Genomic DNA, 24111 nt, shown 5'->3' with positions numbered 1-24111 from the left:
ACCTACAGCTTAGTAGTTGCTATGCTAAAAACTGTTTTAGAAGTAAGAAAAATCAGAAATAGCAAAGTTTAAGTTGTTATCATTTACGCCAATTGATTAAAAACATGAAATCATAAATAAATTCTACAAATAAATACTACAAATATATAATAGATACAAATTTACAATTGTCCCCATGTTTCTGTCTGTCCTGTCACATTTGCATAAAATGTAACATAAAATGTGTGCAATACACATTAAGGCTAAGACTCAAAGGAAGTGACATGATTTGATGGAGCTGACAGTGATCAAGGATGCGTTCTATCGTTGAATAGTATGATTTTATGCTTGTCTTTGTACGGTTTTTTTAAGGAGGACAAGCTTATAGCTCAGACCCAGGGGCGTAGCAGACATTTTAAAAAGTGAGGGGGACAGCTGAATGAGATTCAAAATTTTCCGTTCATTTTATTATTAATCACCTGTTTCTAAATGGTCTGTCTCTAAAAGAGACGGAAACATATCCCTGTTCCCCCGGTTGCTACGCCCCTGGGGTCAGACCTGAAATGAAAATAAATGTTTTTGGTAGAATGTCCCTTTAGCATTAATATGATAGATTTTCATAACAAGGATATGTAACGTTAGTTGACAATTAATCAAACCTTTATATTAAAGACACATTTTATTATAAAAAACCTTGAATGCTTTAAACTGTAATAACTGCAAAAAAAGTATACAATATAAAAAGTCATGTTTTATTTTATTGAACATGTTTCTAATACGCCACATATATTTACAAATTCATCATCATATACATTTCACTAATTTTACACACATTAAAAATTTAACAAACCTAAAAAAAATTGTAAACTAACAATAAACAGTCACGATGGCACCTGGAATGACGCTAAAAACATTCTGTATTCAATACGAATGATTATGATGTCTTTCCAAACAGATTTAAAACAACAACTGATACCACAAATGTATTCATCAAGCACATAATACAGAGTCACATTGATAGTTTCACAGTGGATGTGAATGAAAAACCTTTTTTTGGGGGGTGACCTCTTGATAATTGTCCTCTTGATCAGTGATATGACAAAAACACTAAATCCTCCATAATTTTGCACAAGGCTTTAAACTCTTTCTCCTCGTCTATCCAGGACTCTGTCTCTTTCTTTGGCCATTCGGATGACGTAGCGGCTTGCTATTTGCAGGTCCCAGTTGTAGCGTGAGAGGACTTTCTGACATTCCTCACGAGTGCACTGATTCATGTAATACAGCTGGTCTGTCTGAAGATATCAGGAAAATCTTTTTAAAACCACACCAAGTAATCTAAGAAATTGTTTACTTTGAATGAGCAAGTGTTAATAGACTGATTTCACATGGCCGCCATTTTAAAAGCGAAAGTGAGGCTGCAGTTGGAGGAAACCCGGAATTATCTCCTGGAGTCACACAGAAACGGTTTCTGTACCTGGCTGTATGTATGTCTTATCAGTGAAGAGAAAGTGACACAAATTTATCGTTTTATTGCCTTCCGAGTGATTCGAAAGTCCGTTCTGAATGTATAGTGAAAATAAAAGGGATATTAGGCCTCATTTTCAACTAAGTTAAGGAAAATGGCACAAGTTAGCTAACGTTTTCTTTGTTTTCTTTCCCAAACACACATTTTAGATGCAATTAATCAAACTCAAATGAATGAACTGATTCTTTTACTATATTAGACATGTCACCACACTGAATTTCGGTACTGAACTTTAAAAAACATCACTTTCCTGCTAACATTTAAGCACTGTTGAGCGTGTTCTTAACACCACTGATTTGCCATAGTTTTCACCAGTGCTCAACAGAAATGACTGATTGGCCGATGTTATTGCAATGTTTACAGTGCTGATCCTCTACCTCCGGGTTTCTTCCAACCGCAGCCTATTTAATTTTTTAAAATGGTGGTTGCAGAAAATAAGCGTATTGTCTCTTACCTTAAGTTGCTGTTCTGCTTTTGCAGGATTCCAATCACAGCGATGCAGAGCTTTCTGAACCTCCTCATTGGTCACTCCATGCACCGCAGCCTGCACCTGATGACCGATCAGAATTAAACATGTTAGTAACACTACTCAAGATGAACTCTATTCTTATTGTCTATTTTACTTTTTTATTCATCATCATTGCTAGTTCATGCTTTAGTTTTATAAGATTTGTCTCAAATCATTCTTGACTATTCAAGTAACATTTCCTATTATTATTATTATTATCAGTGTTGAAAAAAGTTGTGCTGCTTTGTGTTTGTCAATTTTTATATCAATATCAAGATCGTAAAAAAAAATAGTTTAGCCAACAGTGAAGGTTCTGTCATTTACTCGTCCATTAGTTGTTCCATACTTGTTTAAGTTTCTTACTTCTTTTAAACACTTAAAACGATATTTTGTAGAATGCTGAAAACCTGTAACCATTGACTTCCATAGTATGTGTTTTTCCTACTATGGAAGTCAATGGTTCCAGGTTTTCAGCTTTCTTCAAAATATCTCCTTTTGTGTTCAAAAGGTTTGGAATCACTTGAGGGTGAGTAAATAGTGAGTACATATATATACATACATATATATATATATATATATATATATATATATATATATATATATATATATATATATATATATATATATATATATATATATATATATATATATATATATATATATATATTTCAATTATTGACATAATCTTAACTGAAACACAAAGAGAAGGCAGGACAGAGTAGCTCCTCCCCTTTTTTAAAAACAGCCAATAGGGTCTTGTTTTTAGCACAGCTTTGCCATAAGGTATATGCAGAGCTAGTGTTTCCTTCTAAACTGATACACTTCCGGTGAACGGTCAACGTGACTTTTTCAATTTTATACAGTTTCTTTTACAGCATCAATGTTGTAATGTTATTAAAATATAATCAGCTAAATAGACTTCAGCATATATTCAATTGTTCAAGCGTACACAGAGATAAAAAGCCGTTCAAATCCACAATCCGGTAAGGATCAGCAGAAGAGCGCAGAAACACCATTGAAAATAAATGTTCATATTCAAAGACATGGTGGGGGCAAATGTAATTTAATGCAGTGCTACTTGTACAATCTGAGACCCACTTAATATTGTATATCAATCAGGCAGTGTAGATCATTGATTTTTAAAGAAAGAAGACCTTAAATGGGCCGATTTTGTTAATGCCTTACAGTTTACAAGAAGCGCTTGTCCGAGGATGCTGAAAATGTAAAAGTCCCTCTGCATACTTCTGTATTTAGCCTATTGAGAGTGGTTGAGATCAAATGAAAAGCAAATGAGAAGTGTCGAGGGGGCGGGGAATGTCAGACACCAGAGAGCATTAGATTGGTCAAGTTTTGAAGATTTTGAAGTTTGAGGTGATGTGAAAAAAAAGATTGATCCATTTAGGTGGAAGTGACAAACTGCAAGCTTTAGATGTTTATATTAGTTTTATAACTTCTAAAAATGAACTTTGTCACTGTTTTACAGCGCACAAACTTGTACATCTTTTGAAAATAACACACTGAAACTAACATCTAAAAACATTACTTTAATTTCACTGGCCCTTTAATAATGTTGGCAAGAAAAAAAAAGGACATCACTGAAAGGATCATCATACTTGCGCTATAACGGCCTCCTTGTCCACTAGCGGCGGGTATCTCTCCTTTCCCTTCTCCCGCTCTCTTTCTCTCTCTTGCTCCTTCTCTCTCTCCTTGTCTTTCTCAATGGCGTCGTCCAACTGAGGGCTGGACTTGGCTAGATGGGTCATCCTAGTAAGGTTACTCGTCCCCAAACCCTGCTGCTGTGGCTGGAACTGAGGCTGTGCCTGAGTCTGAGGGCTCCAGCCGGAGGGGTTTGCAGCTCTCCGATCCAGGAACATCATCATCATCTGGGGTTTGATGCTCTTGATGTTTGGCGGTGGAGGACGTGGAGGAGGGATAACCACAGCGTCACTAAACCTGCGAGGATCCTGGATTACGTTATTATTCTGCATGTTCCTGCGCTGGTCGGATCTCTGAGCGGCATTCACTCCAACACCTCGACCTTTATCCTGTGGACCCCCGAGGACAGACTCCAGACTCCTAGACATGCCTGAAGATTGACAGAAAGACATTTATAGAAAGAAAGACATCAGTCTGCGCACATTTAAGAAAATCTTAAAGGCAGGTGCCTGATCAAGCCAAACAAAAAATGTAAACAGAATTGGTACACTACCACTTTAGCTCTCAGAAGACAATTTAATTGGACATTGTTTCGACCTACAAGGTCTTCATCTGAACTTAAAATGTTGACACGTTGCTCAATTGTATTGTATTTTGAGAGCTAAAGTGGCTGTGTGTTGATTCTGTGGACTTTTTCCTGTTGACTTTTTCCTCATATTTAAAATCGAGAAAACAATGTGCAAGAATTAATGGTACATGCTCACCATTCATTAGTTGTAATTTTGGGACCACAAGGATCAATTCTTGGACCAATTCTGTTAAGTTTATACATTAATGATTTGCCTACAGTATGTCCAGAAGTTCAGGTTCAAATGTATGCAGATGACACAGCAGCATATACTCACGCAAAAATCAAAGAACAAGCAGCTAACAAACTTACTGCTGCACTCGAGAAAGTTTCAGACTGGTTATATTGTTCATGTCTTACCCTCAATGTAAGTAAAACTGTGGGAATGTTTTTTTTTTCAATAAAAAAAATGAGGAGCATTGCTCAGATATTTAGTTAATGGAGAAGTAATAAATATAGTTGATCATTTTAAATATTTAGGCATAATTATTGACTCTAATTTGAAATTTTAAAAAACACATTAAGAAGGTTTCCAAAAGTGCTAGAGCAAGCCTGAGGATTTTTAGAAACATTGGGCATCAGTTACCTAAGGCTGCTGCTAAACTTTTTATGAATACAATGATTTTCCCTCACTTATCTTATTGTGCTACAAGCTGGTTTATTATCTATAAACAAACTGTAAACATTTTAGCTAAAAAGCCAAGGAGCTATCATCATAGTACCTGTATTGCACAACATAAATTACTAACATTCGACAGTTTCTTCTTTTATGCTGATGTATGTTTAATGTGTAAAATATTTATTGATCTTGCACCACCACCCCTCAAACAACGTGTGATTGTCTGCAAGGAGAATATAAGAAAGACTAGGTCATAAGTTAGAGGTGATTGTTCAGTTAAACCTAAGAGAACTGCTTTTGGATTTTTTATTTTTTTTGTCAGAGCAGCAGAAACATGGAATAAAATACAAGTGCATATCAGAGAGAACCACTTTAAATAATTTAAAAATTGATCTTAAAATTTGGCTAAAACAAAATCAAAAATGCAGCCACTGATTTGATTTTATTGTTAATGATGTATTGCATGTAGTGAATTGTAAGTGTATAATGTATTATTTTATACTGTTAAATTTGCTGCAACTTCCTGCCCAGGGACTACAGATGTAAATTAGCTTTATAGCTAACTCTGGCACAACATCTCATGTTGTACATTGTCCCTGTAAAAATAAAATAAATTACATTTATGTCATAATCAAGTAAACAGTAAAAGTTCAATGGATTAGTATTTTTTTCTAAATGTAAGGAAAACACTTCTGGAGTGTTTTTTCTCTTTCTTTTAGCTCTTCCTTGTAAGAATTGTTTTAATTATTGCTCATTTTGATGCCAATCTTTCTAAATGAAATGCCTAGTTTACGACATCCAATCAGCTCGCAGTAGAAAAACAAGCCACGCCCACTGTTTGTCCATTTAAAATTCAGTTTCTCTAGGTAGGAACTGCATTACAATACGAAAAGAATAATGTTGCAGCTTCTCATTCGTGGGGACTTTAAATCAGGTTTATTTTGTACATTAACATAACAGATGTCCATACAGCAATGTTTATTAATGTGTATCCTGCTCAACATTTATGTGTAAGAGATTTTTATGGAGATGAGCAAAGTGAACATGCAAAATCACTGCCTGACTTTAGATTGCGCTTAATGGTCGGCCAGTTTTTAACTTAATAATAGGAAATGATCCTGATGTGTTTTTTTTTTTATTATGCTTTTTGCTGCCATTTTGTGTGTCAGTGTCCACACTCACATTAGCTGACCTTTGTTTAGTTATGAGTAGACCCACATGGAATCTGCAGATGCAGAAATAAACACAGATTTCCACAGATTTTTAGCCCATCGAGTCTACTTATTTATTTGTGTAAATGTATTCAGTTTTTAAATTAATTTTATTAATATTATTGACTAATATGAAAATGTTAATTTGCTTTATTTACAATACAGTTTGTAAGTTAATATTTTCTGTCATTTAGTAGATATATTATACGAGAGACTTGCTTTGTTTACCAAATAAATAGATGGAAATACTAAAGTTAAAAGGTATTCATTTTTATTTCTTTTTTTTATATATACATAAAAGGTATTTATTTAATTAAATATTTTTTGTTTTGATACTCCCAAAATCATTCAGCATAAATCAGCAGATTTTTTACAAAATTTTCAGCGGAAATAGTAAAAAATGTCTGCAGATTCTGTCTGGCCCTAGTCATGAGGCAATAACCGCATGTGATGATAACTGACCCAGTATGCATAACCCTCTAGTTTGGTGCCTCTAGTTTGATGTTTAAATTATGGTAGTTAATTACACATTTATGAAAACAACCCAAATAAATAAAGATTTAGAGTAACTGATCTCATTCTTAAACACTAAACTCAACAACTCAATAAACTCAATAACTAAAGACTAAAAAATTTTTGGAATGCTAATTATTCCATAACATGTCGGCTGTCCAAGTTTTTATTAACATTGTTCTACATTGTGAAATTTTAACACTCTTAACATGCTTTACATAATGCAGTTTCGTCATCAAAGACACTTAAATCCAAAATTACTTTACATTTTCTTTGCACACATCACAAATTTGATGCAATTTCAGTTTGAACAAATTATTAGACAGTAAATATGTCCTTTCCAGTAAATATAACTGTAAGTATAACTATATTAGAGTCCACACTAGCTCACAGTACCAAAATAAACACGAGTTGCTATTTTTTGGACATGTTTCTGTCACTTCAAACAAGGTAGAGCTCTTTAAAATCAAGTGGATTCTCATTTGATTAAAATTATACATTATATATTATAACTTATTTAAATGATATGTAAATATTATGGAGTTCACTGCAGTAATAATGTAGGCTCTTACCTGCCATTTTCTTCAAATTGGAGCCTTCCTTCTCTTTTGCTAATGGGACCCTCCAACGTCTGTTGCTGGAAAGTTCATATCAAACAGCCCACTCAGAGTAACATCCAATCCTTTAGCAAATTTAGCCTATACAGTTCGTAACTTAATCATCAACTTACTCATCTATGCGTTCAGGGGTGCCCCGGCTGCGTCCTGGGTCAGTGTCTCCATGTCCCGTGTGGTGTAGAGACCCTCTAACAGGAGAGGAGATCAGTGTGGGACCAGACGCAGGAACTACTGCTGTGAGAGCCGGGGCTGTTAAAGCAGGGGGAAACCAGCCAACACTCAGAGTCCTCTGGTTCTGTCCCTTCCACTCGCACATATCCAAGCTACATAAAAGCATAGCCAAGTTGAAAGTCATTTTTTTTAATCCACAAATACATTTAGGGGAATAAAGCACCTTTCATTTTCTAGCAATTAAGGAGTGTTTGCAGCATTCAAGCTACAACCACAAAACCCATGTCAGATCCTGCAGGCTGAACTTAAGCTTTATGCTAAAATGACTTAGAAAAAAATCACAAAGGGGTCAAAACTTTCTCACAAACAGTAAATCTCAGAGCATTTAAACTTCAACCATACAGTTAACAACATTCAGACCTTTATCTATGGATTTGCATCAACCTATCGTCGTTAAAGCCATGCTACATGTTAGCAAAATAATGATTGTTTTTAGCAACATGCTAATTCATGACAGAAACATCCCAGCAAAAGCCAAATTTAAGCTAATTAATGTTAAAAACATTTTAATAAATGCTAGCAGTTTGCTAATATCATGCTAACATCAAAGTTTGTCACTTATGTAGTTCTGATCATATCAAATGTCCTTAATGCAAAGTCATTGTTGTGATAATTAAAGGCTTATTCACACAAAGTAAAAAGTTCTTCAAAAAATAAAGTAAAAACAAGTCTACAGGTAAAAAAAACAGCAAAGAGCATACACAAATATAACAATACAAACATAGAGCAGCACCTAAAGAAGTTACATTGGTGATAAAACTGCAGCTTGCTTACAAACTGTATTGTCTATCAGTGCAGATTCTAATACAGTTGTTATTACATATCTTTAGAGTTACTGTTTTTGGTGTGCGAAAGTCTTACATCTGTACCCCCAGGTGTTTGCAAATGGTTGCATGCGGTTGTATGAAAGAAAGGGCTGAACTATGAATGGAATGTAATTAAATCAAGGAGAGGAGGGAAGTTAAAAATTACACACTGCTTTTATTAGAGTCGCAGTCAGCAAAGATTTATTGGAACAACTTATTAAGTACTGTTAACCACTCAGCCAAAGAGTACAAGAAAAAGAAACATGATTTTTTTTCTTTTATCCTTCCAGCCTTCCACCCCCACTCTTACCCATGGTCTATTACAGTCACTAGATCATTTGCCTGTAGAGAGAGTCTCCTGGGCTCTGCAATGTCTTTCACCGAACGAACCTCCATAGGCTGTGCCTGAAAAATACATTAAAAAAGACAAATCAGTGGGAAAATTTAGTTTTTATCATTACAAATACAACCCACCCTGCCAACCCCCATCCATACAAGGTATAATTGTCACAAATTTTGTCAAAACATTTCTCATTTTGATGTTGCATAAAGATAATTGAAATGGCTGATGGTAATAATAAATAAAAACAATAATGACCAGAAATGATGCACAAATAAATTACATTTACATATATGATAAAACATTAAATTAAAACAATAACATAAAATAAGAGAAAGTTGGAGCAACAACAACAACAACAAAAAGACTATCAAAACTAACAATAATTATATGAAAATAAAAATGAATTATTAAAGTCTAACAGAGGTAATGTGTCAAGAAAATGTCCCCAAATATAATCAAAGTCGATGGGCTTTTTGTCGGACAGAATACAATATTCTCAGGGGTACTATAAGATACAATATTATTTTTTTAATGTTTTTTCTTAGGGGAGTTCTCAGTTTTTTTCCTGTAGTGCATTCTTTGCAACACTTACAGTCTAGCACAATAAGTAAAGAAGTTTGGGGTCAGTATTTTTTTTTTGAAAGAAGTTATTAAACATATATTATTGCAATATAAAATATTAGTTTTTGATTGTAATATATATTTCAAAATGTAATTTATTCCTGTGTTGGCCAAGCACAATTTCTTCATCATTCTACCTTGCTGGTACAACATTCTGGTTGCTGAATATTAAGGTCACACTTCATTTTCCGTTCAGCCCTTATTTAGAACAGTAGTGTATATTAAGATATTTTTCAATAAGAAGCAGAGGAGTAACACTGACCTCTGATACCATGGTGGTGAGCTGTGCGAAGGTCGGTCGTTCAGTAGAATTGCAGGCCCAACATTTGCGCATCACAGCATACAACTCCTGCGGGCAATCAGGAGGCCTTTCCAAACGCTCACCTTCCCGCTCGACACGATACAAAATCTGCACAAAACACATAACACACAGTCATTTATGTATATAGTGCTGATTAAAGTGTCTGTTCATTAACATTTTTCTCTTTAAACCAGCTACCTGTCTGCCAGAAAGCCCCAACCAGGGTTCCTCACAGTAAGTGAACATTTCCCACAACGTGACACCAAACATCCAGACGTCTGAAGCATGAGAGAAAGATCCCGTACGCAAACTCTCAGGAGCACACCTGTGGAAGGAAAGAAAGATGCTGGAATTACTGTCCTGTATTTAATTGGATGATTGGCTAGAAGTGTAAAAAAAATGATATCTCAAAATTTCTGCCGATTTCTTCAGTATTTTATAAACAGTATTTTTGCTGAGTTTTATTTTGTGCTAGTACCTTGGCTGATTTAATAAACATGACACTAAAACTACAAGTAGATGTCAACATGTGTCTGTTTTAATGAGTGATTTCCTGAATCATTCATTAAAAATAGCTGGTTCATTTTAAATAGAGCTTCACGATACTTAAAATAAAATATTTGATGTTGTTGAGTATTGCGATAATGATAATTCTTATGTTAAAACATTTATAAATCATTCATTTATGTAATGATACTGAAATAAACAGGTAAAAATATTTTTCACATCTAATTCATTCTAATTCAGACCAAAAAGTCTTGTGTTAGTCTTTAAAACACTGAATAAGTGAAAACCTCAAAACATATTCTGAATCTGATTGGCTGTTGTCACTTTCCTCTAGTCTTGACTCCTGCCATTCATAACTTTTAGTTCTAGGTTCACCTTTGTGCCACTCCAGCCAATAGCATAACAGCAACTAATTGGGGAAGCGGGATGAAGACAGTAAGACCCCATCTGACTAGTCAAATACAAAAAAATCAATGCATAAAATTAATGTCATTAATCACACACGTCTGTGATACATATATTGCAAATACAATATTATCACAATATTTTTATGGCATACAGATTCATTAAAAAATGCACAAGATGTATTGTGTTGTATAAATAAGTAAATGCTCAAAAACAAAAACAACAATGTTGTCACCGTGGTGAGATGTTTTTAAAAGGTACAGTTTGAAAAGGTCTGTACTTATTCTGACATTTAAGTACTAATACGTTTATCTTTAGGGTACCAGTATTGTCTCTTTAGGAACTACAGTATACATTTAAAAAATGTGCAACCAGGGTTCCTTTATTTCTAAGAGTTTGTCAATTTTGTGATCAAGGTAATATTCAGAAAAACAATTCATTTGTTTTTGTTCTGTTACTTAACAATATCTGATCTTGTTTTTTTTTTCATCATTTACTCCCCCTGAAAGAATCAGTTCATTAACTTGAGTTTGATAAATGACATCTAAACAGTGTGCTTAGGGAAAAAAACGTTAGATAACTAGTGCCATTTCCCTTAACTCAAAATGAATTCTGATATCCCTTATTATTTTCACTATCCTTTCAGAATGGAACTTTGGATCACTTGGAAGGCGGTGAAATGCTAAATTTGTCACTTTCTCTTCGCTGATAAGATCTACAGCAAGGATCAACATTCTTGTGCGACTCCAGACAATACTTCTGGGTTGCTTCCCACCTCAATTTTGATTTCGCTTTTAAAATGGCAGCCGTGTGAAATCATTCAATAGAAAGACTTGTTTTGGTAAGCTGTACAGTTGTTAGGCTTCTTGATGTTTTTTTTTTTTTATATTATTAACTATTTAACTATATAAACTATTTAATTGTCCCTGAATTTTTTTTGTTGAAGTCATTAATTGGTGCAGAAAAAAACAAAACATTTGTAGCATGTTATAGTTAAGTGAATAATTTAGATAGTTGTGTTTGCTGCTGTTGTATTGAAGTGATTTTTAAATATAAACAAATGATGCCAAGTTTACTGGATAATGTTCGCTCGCACATCTGTAAAATCAAAATTATGATATCATCATAGACATTGCGCACCTCTAATAGTGACAGCATGTCTAATTAAGCTCACCAGTTCCATATTTTTATTTCTAAAAATGTACTTTATCAGTTTTCTCACCATGCAAAAGGGATCCGTCTGTGTGCTGTCATGATATAGTGGTCCCTGTCATCCAGACCTCTCATCAGTCCAAAGTCTCCAATCTTCACTTGCTCTCTAGCAGCCAGAAGCACGTTTCGGGCAGCGAGGTCTCTGTGGATGAATCGTCTGGATTCCAGGTACTCCATACCTGCAGCGATCTGTGTGCTGAAGAGCCAGAGTCGAGAAAGAGGATATTCTCCATGGCGCAGACGCAGAGTGTCATATAAAGATCCGAGAGGAGCCAACTCCGTTACCTGAGAAATAAAAAAAATAACTGTGTCATCCCTCAGAGTATCGACACACAACATCACTCAACCATGATCAGTAGATTGATCTGATTTTTAAAAATGTTTCTGAATTGAGCATGCATTCATTTGGTCACAAATGCAATGATATATTATGTGTATGTTTGTGTGTGTGTATAACTTAAATGTTGGTCTCAATTTCAGCAAAACTGACAGTGCTTAGGCAATTAAAAATGCAAAGGGTTTCCACTCTTTTTTAAGAAAAAAATTTCCAGGACATTTGCATGACATTTTTCAGCTGATTCATGAAGGTCACAAATTGTTATACACATTGGTCACAGGCTTAGTACTGAATCAGTAGATAGCCATACGTGCTACCATATTAAGGCAAGGCAAGTTTATTTATATAGCACATTTCATACACAGGGGCAATTCAAAGTGCTTTACATAAACAAGAATAAAAAAAGACAAGTTCAAGAACATAAAAATAATCATAAAAAAATTTTTTTTTAAATAAAAAACAGAGTAAAATGTGTTAAAACAGGCAATAAAAGAATGAAAAAGAAAATAAAGACATAACAGTGCGATCTGTCGGACGTAGCACAGTGCTCATTCAGTAAAGACACAGCTAAACAGATGGGTTTTCAGTATTGATTTAAATTTGCCTAATGTTGGAGCCCATCTGATCATTTCTGGAAGCTGATTCCAGCAGTCTAGGCAGATTCACCCTGCTTTGACTGAACTCTTGGAATTTCTAGTTTATATGATCCTAAAGATGTGAGTGATCTGTTGGGTTTGTATTCAGTGAGCATATCTGTAATGTATTGAGCTCCTTGGCCATTAAGTGATTTATAGACAAGTATTAAAACTTTAAAAACTATTCTGAACGTAGCTGGGAGCCAGTGTAAATACCTGAGAACAGGTGTGATGTGCTCTGATTTGCTGATTCTGGTCAGTAATCATTCTAATCATAGTGGATGATTAGAATGATTAAAAGTCTAAATGTAAATTAAAGAGGAGCAAAAACTTTACTGATAAGAGGCAGTAGTGGTTAGGGGTGTACAATAATATCATAAATCTTGTTTTGTTTTGTTTTTTTGCTTGACTGCTTCACTTTTAAATAATTGTTACACTGTTTCTCAATATGTTGTTTTAAATAATCAGTATTGTATTGACATTTTGGAAGAAATATAAATAAAATGTCAGAAATGTTTGTGTCATGGTTGTTATCAGCACAATCCTAGAACATATTGAGATATCTGTTTTTTAAATATTGAACAACCCTAATATAAAATTATATATTGACTATAACATACAAAATAAATAAATTTGTGACATGAAAAAGAAAATGATAGAAAAACAAGACATTTTGTTTATTTGATTGGGAACAGGTGGGGCAGGGAACAGTTCTCTACCTCCAAAGTGGGGAATGGTAGAAAAAGTTTTAGAAAACACTGAGCTAGAGGAACCTCAGAGGGTCAAAACTTAAATGTAATTGTCACTGTGCAGCAGAGGCCACGACCTAGCTCAGCTGTCATAATATCTAGACTTATAAACTGTATGTTATTTAAACTGAAAAATTAAAACATGAAAATCATTTAACAAATTAATCCAGGAAAAGTAGGATTTTTCGAGGACATTTGATAATTTTTTTTTATCAAATACTAGGTCGATTCCAGGACTGGAAAACAACCCTCTAAATTTTAAGGTTTTCCAGGATCCACAAGAACCCTGATGTAAATCATTTTTATTTTCTATATGCATAAAACATTAAATAATCTTATATCAGTAAAAATATTATTACAGTGCAAATTTTCCTATTTATTTTCTTATAGTTATACTTTTATGTATTTGTTTGTTATTCGTTTGTATTAATTTATTTGTTTACTTTTTTATTTGTTTATTTTTTTATTTGATTATGTTTTAGCACAATTCCTCGCAATATAGTCCATTTAGGAGGATTATCAAAACGGCTGGAGTAGGGTGTAAAGCTGGCTAGAACATAATGTTTACCAGCGCATTGATATGATTTTATGCAAAAAGAATAATGATTTACACAAAAAGTAAAGATTACCATTTTGAGGGGATGAGTAAGTACCACACCATAGAGGTGTATAATGTTGGGGTGATCCAGAGACTGCATTGACGTCACTTCCTGAAGGAAATCGCTCACCAAGTCCACCTGTCCACTCCTCAGGGTTTTGACTGCTACCGGCAACTTAAAAAAGATGGAAACAAGACAATTAAGCCACTATTTATTCCTATTCCTCTTAAAGTGCACAAACAAGTACTCATATTTAGTGTAAAGTACTCACCACTCTTCCAGTCGGTGTATGCCATTCTGCTTTCCTAACCACCCCGAAGGAACCAGAGCCTAGTCTGTCTCCAAAGAGGAGTTCCCTGTCCTGGATCAGACAGGTGAGTGCGCGGACTGGCCCCTGGCCTGAGCCAGCAGCATTAGACTGATCATTTCCCTCAGGAGCGCGACCATTGGTGGCCTGCCAGAAAACAGACATTAGCCAATATCCACGTTTCCCGTTATCCTCACAAGTAGGCAAAGTGAGTAAATAAACAAATAGCTTATGTAAAATACTATACCTTCACCATCCAGGACCGTGCTCGCATGTTGGTTTTGTATCGCTTCACAGCTTCCCATAACCGTCGCTGTCCTGTTGCCAAAAAATATGTACCATGTAACCACAATAAATGCAAAGCTAAAATAAAGTTGTGACAATGTTTTGTGCTCTTTTGTGACACACATCTGACTGAAATAGCTTCTCAAAAAAAGGAAGGACGGGATTTGATTTGTCCTTATGGATATGATTTTAATTGTTGTCTTTTTATTGGTTGATCTCATATGAGTGACAGTTTGTCCCCTCGCTCGCACCAGTAAACACATCATCAGAATTTTGAAAAGTTGCAATTTATGACAAATCAATTACAATAAACTGTGATATTCCCTGAAAATATAAGAATTTATATGATTTTGATGGTGACTTTAAATGACTAGTTATCAGAAACATCACACAGATCACTTCCACAGAACAGAAACACAGATTTTTTATATTTAAAGTACAAAACTGAACACAAACCTGGTTTGCTAATGCCAATCTGCTCAAGATCTGCTTCTTTAACATAGCTTAAGTGTTCCATGCGGGTCACGTTGAGTCCATCTCTCATCCGTAGGTAGAATCTCTCCAGCTGCACGTCAGCCAGGAGCTGGTACAGCCACTGAGTATCATGATCCATCATTATTAGATGCTCAAGCAGCAACTCTGAGACAGAGCAAACACAGCAATCAGATAAAGTAAAAATATAACCTAAGATTGACCTAAAACAGTCATTTTTACTGGTAAGCAGTTTTGTACTAGTTTTCTATACGCCTAGCGTACTATATCTACATGTCTCTTTGGAACAGACAATACACGGCTGTTCCTTACAAAGGCCTCACTTGGTTGTCATGGATGCCTGTTGGGAATTTGCAGCAAGCCAATCAGCAATCAAAAAAACAAGAGAGCCAGAGGTTTGCGGATAATGTCCTCTTAAAGTGCCTGGTACAGCTCTGACTGTGACACTGACTGAGCATTTTGTAAACATTTTGTCAGGCATACATAAAATAAAGATCATATTGTAAAAGAAGCACCATCAAAATACCCCAAAATACTTGACTTCCTTACTTTCTATTAAGTCTTATAACTTTGAACTACTAGGCTTTACGCAATTTATTTATTGATATAGTAACTAATATTTATTTATATTTCAATAAGCAGAGGACCGTCAGTAGGTTATTTCATTTTAACATTAATATATAACTGCCATGCTGAATGGTGATTTAATATGGTTTCACACATATTTTATTACTGTAAAAGTTACTTAAAACATTAAAGTAAACATTTTACTTGAGTTTTATATGTAGTTATTTTTTATTAATATTGCTGTTGTTTTATTATTTTTATTATTATTCATTCATTTTCTTTTCAGATTAGTCCCTTTATTAATCAGGGGTCGCCACAGCGGAATGAACCGCCAACTTATCCAGCATATGTTTTACGCAGCAGATGCCCTTTCATCCACAACCCAGCACTGAGAAACACTAAGTTATTTTATAGCAATATTCTACTGTAACATGCTGTCAGTTAGCATCGAATTATAAATCAACTTTCTTATGAAAATACCTAAGATGGCTGGAAGAACGCATATAAACCATTTATTGTTGCAGTCGTGTAAATGATCAGTTAAAGCATTTTTATGTTTATTCAGATCTTATTTTCATTCTACTACAGCAATAGCTGGATGCCTTCATCCATATTAGAGATTTCCTGGTATGTTCTACAATTTTGTGAGGCATATATGGAATTTCTGCTCAAGTGTGAATGAAACAGGCATTACATGCATTTAAAGTGCTACAATGCCCACATCACCCTATTTTGAGGAAAACTGAAAAAAAAAATATCCCTCTAAAGACATTTGAAGTAAACTTATTTCTAGCATATAGATCTTTTTTTGTATATATTTTTACTATTGAATATTTTGAATATTTCACAAGGTATTGAATTTAGAATTTCCAATATCTTTAAAACACACCTTAGTTAATCGCTCTGTTCAAATTAACATGTTTGTAGCTTTGTATACAATTGGATAACAACTCACATAATAAAATAAATCATATTTCAGATTTGAAGACATGCAGAAAATTACATTTTCAAAAAACAAACAGAAACTGCAAATCAGGAGAAGACAGGAGGCTCAAGAGGTATGATATGGCCCATAACAGACTAGTAAATGAGATGTGGGTTAATTAATCAATGTTTTTTTTTCCTTTTTGGTGTTACAAGTCACAAAGCTTCACAATCGACAGTATTGTTAAAAGACTGTCAACTCAAAAACCCTTTATTTATTATTAAAAACCACTTATAATCCATTAAGATTAGAGTAGATCACTTTTTTAAAGTGGAGGTATTTTAGCGGGGTGAATTAGATTTTTTGGGGGGGGGTATGGGCTACTTTTGGGCTAAGCCCCTTATCCCTTTCAACTCTAACAACACCCTGCTACCTGCTAATTTTTCATTGTTAATTTCTGTTAACTATTGTAATCAGTAAATGTAAACTAGTGGTTCCCAAAATGGGGGTTGGAACCCCCTGGGTGAGTGGCAGTCTCAAAAATTAAACCAAGAATAGACTTGCTGAAAACATTGTGCCCACCAGCTTCTTTAGGTGAGGTTAAAATTAAATCAAACAAATGAATAAATGACTTTATACATTTAAATTACAGCCTATGGTTATTAGACTGTTGCACTTTTTGTGTTGTCAATATGGTCGTGTTTAAGGTCACTGGCATTGTTATTTTGGGGGTTGTGGTCTGAAAAGTTTTGGGAACCCCTGATGTAAACAAATGCAAGCCTTATATTAAAGTGTGAACCTATTTTTTAGCAAACGTGGTTCATATGCCCTCCATGTTGCTGATTGAAATTATTTACTTTTGAGAAGAAATTGACCATTTTAGAGATAAAACAGAAAAAAATAAATGATTATTTTTATGTTTATACATTAAATTGCCAGTCAATTCAACCAACAATTACAAAGAAACTACACAAAAAAGAACACTCCAAATAATCGAAACTGAAAGAATGCATAATTAAAATAGCATGCATGTTAACAGACATAGGAAGCAAATGAGTTATTAAACCAATCAAACCACTTTATTCAGCAGAAGCCAGGAACTAGGAATTTGTATGAGGTTTCAGGTATGTGCAACTAAAGGAGAATGATTAACCCATTCAATGCCATCAAACTCATAAAGCAATTATGCAATGAATGATCACTGAATAACTCTCTAAAGTATTACAACTTATTTGTATTGGCAAAGAGAACGGTTTCACACTATAAGTATGTAAAGAACTGTTCTTGCAGAACTGTACTAAACCTCAAATAAATAAACAAATGTTTGTTTGTTTTTGTCTGTCAAGAATTTGTCCATGAACCTTCTAGTTCACTCAACATGTGTCCAGAGAGACAAGTAGAAACTCTGTGCACTTCTGTGTTTACCAAACCATGACAACATCCAGATCAACTCACAGACACATGACCTTTAGTGAATAATCAGCCAGAATGAAGAAACCGCTCTAGAACTGTGGGAGCTTGTCAGAGCAGGTAACCGGAGAAAAATCAAAATAACATTCCCGACTACACACCCAAATTCCACACCCCAAATGACATGGGAAAAAGTAGACTGTCTGACACTCTGGGCTCGGGGTTTAAATTTAGCCCACAAAATCTCCTAAATCAGATCCTTTCATGAGCGCACGGAGCTTGCAGAACCGAAGTCTTCAGAACTGAGTCTTCAGTTTCCAACATATTGGATAAAGCCATGCTTGGTTGCTTCTGTTCCCATTTAATACAGCGTCCTCTGAAACCGGAGGACTGATTTATCTGACAATTCTACAGAATTGTAGTCAACAAATAATAAGGTCTTATAAGAAGAAAATAATGTCTATTTACAAAGGAGTGTACATGCAGACTGTGCCTTGAAACAAACGACAGCTTCTGTTTGTTGTTTTGTTTGTTTTGTCAAAAGGTGTGACTCTAATCCTGTACATACTGTATAATTAAAGTTAGAAATGTGTCAAACATATGCAGCTGACCTGTGACCCACAAAGTTTGTCATATTTTAATATGTGGGTCATTACTCTGCAGCACTGATTATTATTATATCACGGTGATCTGAGAGAGTTGTTGTAATGTTTAAAGGTGACTGACCATTTTGTTTTGTGCCATACAGTAAGTGTAATGTCAAGAAATATAACCAAACGCTTGCACTGAATATGGAACCATCCACAGACAATTCAAGTAGGGGGAATCAAGTTACAGCCTTGCTAAGCAAAAAAATGGAATAAAGAAACTGTATTCTTGATAAGAAAAACATTTAAAATGTTAGTTAAACAATAAATAAAACTCTGTCATCATTTACTCACACTCCACTTGCTCCAAACCTGTTCGAGTTTCTTTCTTTTGTTGAACACAAAGGGAGATATTCTGAAGAATGTTGAAAAGCAGCAGCCATTGACTTCTAGTACTTTTTGTTCCAATACTATATCGATGGCTGGGATCCCCCACAACATTCTTCAGAATATCTGTTTTTGTGTTCATCACACTTCAAGTTAGATGGTTCATATGTTTAGAACCATCTGAGTGTGAGAAAATGGTGAGGAAATGTTCGTTTTTGAGTGAACTATATCCTTTTAACGCAACTCTTTAAAGTAAGGATAACATACCTATTAACAATACTGTTGGTTTCAGCTTGTGTTATAAATCAACCGTGACAAGAGATAAGGACAACCTGTGTTGCCTAGGTGAGCTTTTAAAACGTAACACCGAAGCGGAAATGACGACTTAAAAAATAATTTGCAAATCTTTAGTTTTGACAAACAACTATTTAGACACTCGAACATTTTTGTAATAGAAGTAAATATATAATTTTGCAGTTCAGGTTTTTGCAATAAACAAAAAAAACTATACTTACAAAACAATCGCTTTTGTACGCAGCCGAAACTTTCTTCACTCCAGGTATAAGATGTCCATTATAAGTCGTTCATTGTCGGTGAATTTCCCGCAAATTCGCACTAATCCGCAGTTATAGATTATAGTTGGTTTAATTAATCTTACCACCATTAATCTGTAGGTTGTAAGAGTGTTTTTTAAACAATGACAGGTACTATTTAGACTGCGGTTGACGTCTGTCTGTGACTTGAGTGCACTCGGTCTTCACTCCGCCTCCTCTCTCGTTCACCGCCCTTTACACAAAAACTTCCCCGTTTACAATAACATGCTGGATTGATTCTTCTGTTACATCACATTAATGGTGACTAATAGTGTTGTTTTTCTCCCCAAATTAGATAGATCTGTAGATTTTGATGTTAATCTTTTTCCTTCCCCCTGTTTTTATCAGCTTGGACACAAAATATACAAAACAGACTACAAAAATGTCCTTAAAAACAGCATTTTTATGATTATTATTTTGTATTTAATCATAAATGTGTAACAGGTTTACAACTTTCTGTAGGCTATAGGTTGTTTTCATTTGCAATTAGCCCAACATAGCATATTGCTTTGGTTATTGTCAACATCAAGGTTTTCTTACTAATTATCTTTGTAAAAAGAGATACAACATTTTAAATCTGTTATATATGATTATATTGTGACAATGGGGAAAAGTAATAATCAAGCTTTACAGGAAATAATGTCTCATTTTCTTGTCATACATTTTTAAAAAGTGTGGTAATAAAGGATGTTAATAATTAGCTACCGTAAATGAAAATAATGGGTGTAAACGGAAGCTTGCAATTAGTACACCCGTTATGAAGAAACTCTCATAAAGTCCTTCATCGTTACAGTCACTGGAAAACAGAGACTTTTTTCCCCTGAGTGCCTCTTTCGGTTATGCTTCTCTGATCCGGTCTTTCCGGTTATGCTGGAAGTCTATGGACTTTCATCTTGTCACAAAGAGACACACGCATGTATGCAAATGTGCACGTGACATCATGTTTTTAGATTACCCTTAGTCAACCTATTCAAATCACACTTTAGAGTAAAAAAAGATCTTATGTGATCAGCTTGCTTACTGTTTCTGTAACCATATTTACCACAAATTGTATTGAAGTAGGCCTGGCCTACCATGGTTTGGACATGCTAACAGTAGCAAACAAATGTTGTAGGCTATTCATATTTATTTTTTGTTATTCTTTTTGTGATGTCTGTTTGACTGTGAGTGTGTGCATATGATCCTCTGGAATGTATAAAACATTAATTACATTTTAGTGGTGGACATATAAAATTATGAAAATTTATTTCACTAAAACGTAATCTGGATGGCACATTGGCTGCGGTTAACATAGTTGCCTCACAGCAAGAAGGTCACTGGTTTGAGTCCCGACTGTTTGTGTGGGTTTCCTCTGGGTGTTCTAGTTTCCCCCACAGTCTAAACACATGCTATATAGGTGAACTGGATAAAGTAATTGGCTGTTGCATGTTGGAAGAGCTTCTGCTGTGTAACAATTGCCAGAGTAATTGGCGATTCATTCTATTGTGGCAATACTGGGTAAAGCAGGGCATAAACTAAAGGAAAAGTAAGTAAAACATAGTCTGAGGCAATATATCTCTGCATTAGAAAGCCTCACTGAAACAAATGAAGTGACTTTTGACAAACTGGAAATCAAACTACTTCACTTCATGAGAATATACCTTTTGAGCACAAAACTTGTGAGCAATGCCATCAACCTAGATATTTGTAAATGAAACAAACTGAAATTATCATATAAATAACAGATAAAAGATGCATAATGATAATCTTTGACAACTAAGGAAATCCCAGAATTGCTGTAAATATTTTGAGTCAACTGCTTAAGGTAATTTATGTAAATTATTGATGTATGTTATTATGTAAATTATGTAATGCAGACTAGAGCAATATTTGAAGTTCCTTCCTTCGCATTAAATTGTGACTCAGGCCTAGAAATATTCAGCCTGTAGCAGTGCAGTTAGCCTACGTCAGACCTGAAACATGATAATTGACATCCAAGAAGATCACAAACAAAATTAATGAGGACAGGAAATTCAGCTCTGATGAAGGTAAACAGTTATAGATTCCCTCATGAAACATATATGTACTGTATGTAATATTGTTACTTGTGTTGTGTAAGTAATAGTTTTTATGGTTATAACTAATTTTAATGGACCCTGGTAATTTGCTTTCAGCTGTTGCCATGTTAAAACTAAATAAAAAATGGAGGTGAATGTGTCTTAAACTAGGAAACATTAGAAAACACTCAAATTTGAAAACTTGAACTTGAACTTAATTGTTATGCAATAGTGAATCATTAGGACTTCTCCTTTTTCCTTTTTTCGCCATATCTAGAACATAAATAGAAGATGTTTGATTCAGAAAATTTTAATTATTAATATTTATCAGCATATACATTCATATTTGTGACTGATTTAGTTAGCACTTTTATTTTTTAAAGCTCTGCATTTTAAATATATTTCTAAAAAAGACTAATTATGCAAATTTTCTATTTTACATAATGGATACTTCAGACATTCATCACGTTTAGATGCATCAACCTAAAATATTACAAAATATATATTTTGGTATAGCCTACGGTTTCATTCAAAATATATTTAGCGCATTTAAAATAATTTGGGACATTATTAACATAAGGCACAACACGATTTAATAAAAAAAAATTATGCTGGTTTGCTGCATGGATGTTTGAGTTTAGTTTAGTTTTATTATTCATTCATTAATTTTTTTTTTTGGCTTAGTCCATTTATTCGTCAGGTGTCACCACAGCGAAATGAACCGCCAACTTATCCAGCACATGTTTTCTGCAGTGGATGCCCTCCCAACCACAACCCAACACTAGGAAACACCCACACACTTGCATTCACACACACACACACTCATTCACTACGCCCAATTCTGCTTATTCAATTCACCTATGTCTTTGGACTGTGCGGGAAACTGGAGCACTCAGAGGAAACCCGCGCGAACGCAGGGAGAACATGCAAACTCCACACAGAAACGCCAACTAACCAACTTAACAGATCAGGTTAAATAATATTATAAACACATATAAAACAGGATAAAAGAGGGAAAAAAATAAATAAACCTACATAAATAACACAAATATAGCAAGAGGAAAGAAGGACTTATGTATTCGTGATATTTTCAAAATAATTATCTTAATAATCAAAGAATCTATCACTTTTAATCTAGTGAGTTAATTCATACATCAATTTCAATTAAAATTGTGAAAAAGAAGGCTGCAAATTCAAAAACCTTTGTTTGTGAATAAAATATTTCCCATACAAATAAAATTTTAGTTGTTTTTTTTTTAGTAGTTCTCTGGTATATCGGTTTTACCTTTATAGTAACAAATAACATCTTGTTGAAAGGGGCTGGAAGAAGCAATATAATGGGGTATTTGCACACAAACCTTTAATTTCAGTTAGCCAGCCCCAGGGCTTCCGGTTTATTGTCATCCCATACAAAATCGCCACGTTTAAGATCTGATTTCTATTAAAAAAACTTCACTGCCTGACTGAGATACAATGGAAAGTGGGTATCAGACCGAACAAGAAGCACTCTATTAAAATGACATGAATTTGAATTACATTGCAACATCGATTCTGTAAAAGAAACCTTATGAAATTGAAAACAGTCAATATTGCTTTCACCAGAAGTTCATTATTGACTGAAAAACACTAGCTGTGCATAGAGCCCATCACCCATATAAAGATATAAGCTATTCCAAAAGCTTTTTGTGTTTTCACACTCAAAGAATATATGAATAACGGTTTAGTCTTTAGTTTTACTAAATAAACTATCAACCTCCAACCTCCCCCCTTCTTTGCCAAAGTACTATGTATGTACTAAGTACTTAATGAAATGCAGTGTTACTTTAAAACTATTTCTAACTCATTTACAAAAAAGGCTTTAAAAACAACTGAAATTTGCAAACGATGTGTTTTCTTTAATGTGTGATGACGTATATATCCACTTTTGTTTGTTTTTGTTTTTTATAATTTTTTAAAATGTTTTTTTTTTTGTATTTTCTTATAATGTACTGTGATTGTATATTCTCTTTTTTTGCATAATTAAAAACAATAAATTAATTAATTAATTAATTAAGGCAATGAAGGATGCCCACACTGCAAAACCCAAAAAGTTAAGGTAAACCATTTGGGGAAACCGATTGCAATGTGTTTTACGCAGCGGATGCCCTTCCAGCTGCAACCTATCTCTGGGAAACAGTCTTTGGACTGTGGGGGAAACCGGAGCACCCAGAGAAAACTCATGCAGGGAGAACATGCAAACTCCACACAGAAACGCCAACTGACCCAGCCAAGGCTCGAACCAGCGATCTTTTTGCTTTGCAGCACTACCTAATGTGCCACTGCAACAAACTATTTGTGTTAAAAAAACTGATCTATGAGTACTTTGTACTTACTCGATTTAAGTTGAAGTAATGAGAAATGAATTCATTACCTTCAACACTGAGTTCAAAACTCTTTTCAAATGAGTAGAATTAATTTTTCGTAAATTTTGAGTTGACTACACTCATTTCGTTTGATGAAGTTGACTGTACTTTTTATTTT

General features: G+C 34.4%; 1 protein-coding gene across 2 annotated transcripts; it reads right to left on the bottom strand.

The window, feature by feature from the left end:
- Window positions 1-710: 710 nt before the first annotated feature.
- On the bottom strand, window positions 711-19726 carry tnk1 (tyrosine kinase, non-receptor, 1). 2 transcript variants are annotated; one of them, NM_001080017.2, is given in 14 exon segments: window positions 711-1271; window positions 1959-2054; window positions 3626-4098; window positions 7212-7276; window positions 7370-7579; window positions 8604-8698; window positions 9520-9666; window positions 9757-9883; window positions 11693-11967; window positions 14033-14176; window positions 14274-14456; window positions 14557-14627; window positions 15051-15233; window positions 19230-19272. In NM_001080017.2, coding segments are annotated over 13 exon segments (2202 nt in total). In that variant the 5' UTR covers window positions 15211-15233; window positions 19230-19272; the 3' UTR covers window positions 711-1115.
- Between the last annotated feature and the right edge of the window lie 4385 nt (window positions 19727-24111).

This window comes from Danio rerio, chromosome 7 (assembly GCF_049306965.1).
Source record: "Danio rerio strain Tuebingen ecotype United States chromosome 7, GRCz12tu, whole genome shotgun sequence".
NCBI classification, from domain to species: domain Eukaryota; kingdom Metazoa; phylum Chordata; class Actinopteri; order Cypriniformes; family Danionidae; genus Danio; species Danio rerio.
The sequence above is the reverse complement of the archived record's forward strand: the minus strand, read 5'-3'. Positions and strand labels throughout refer to the sequence as shown.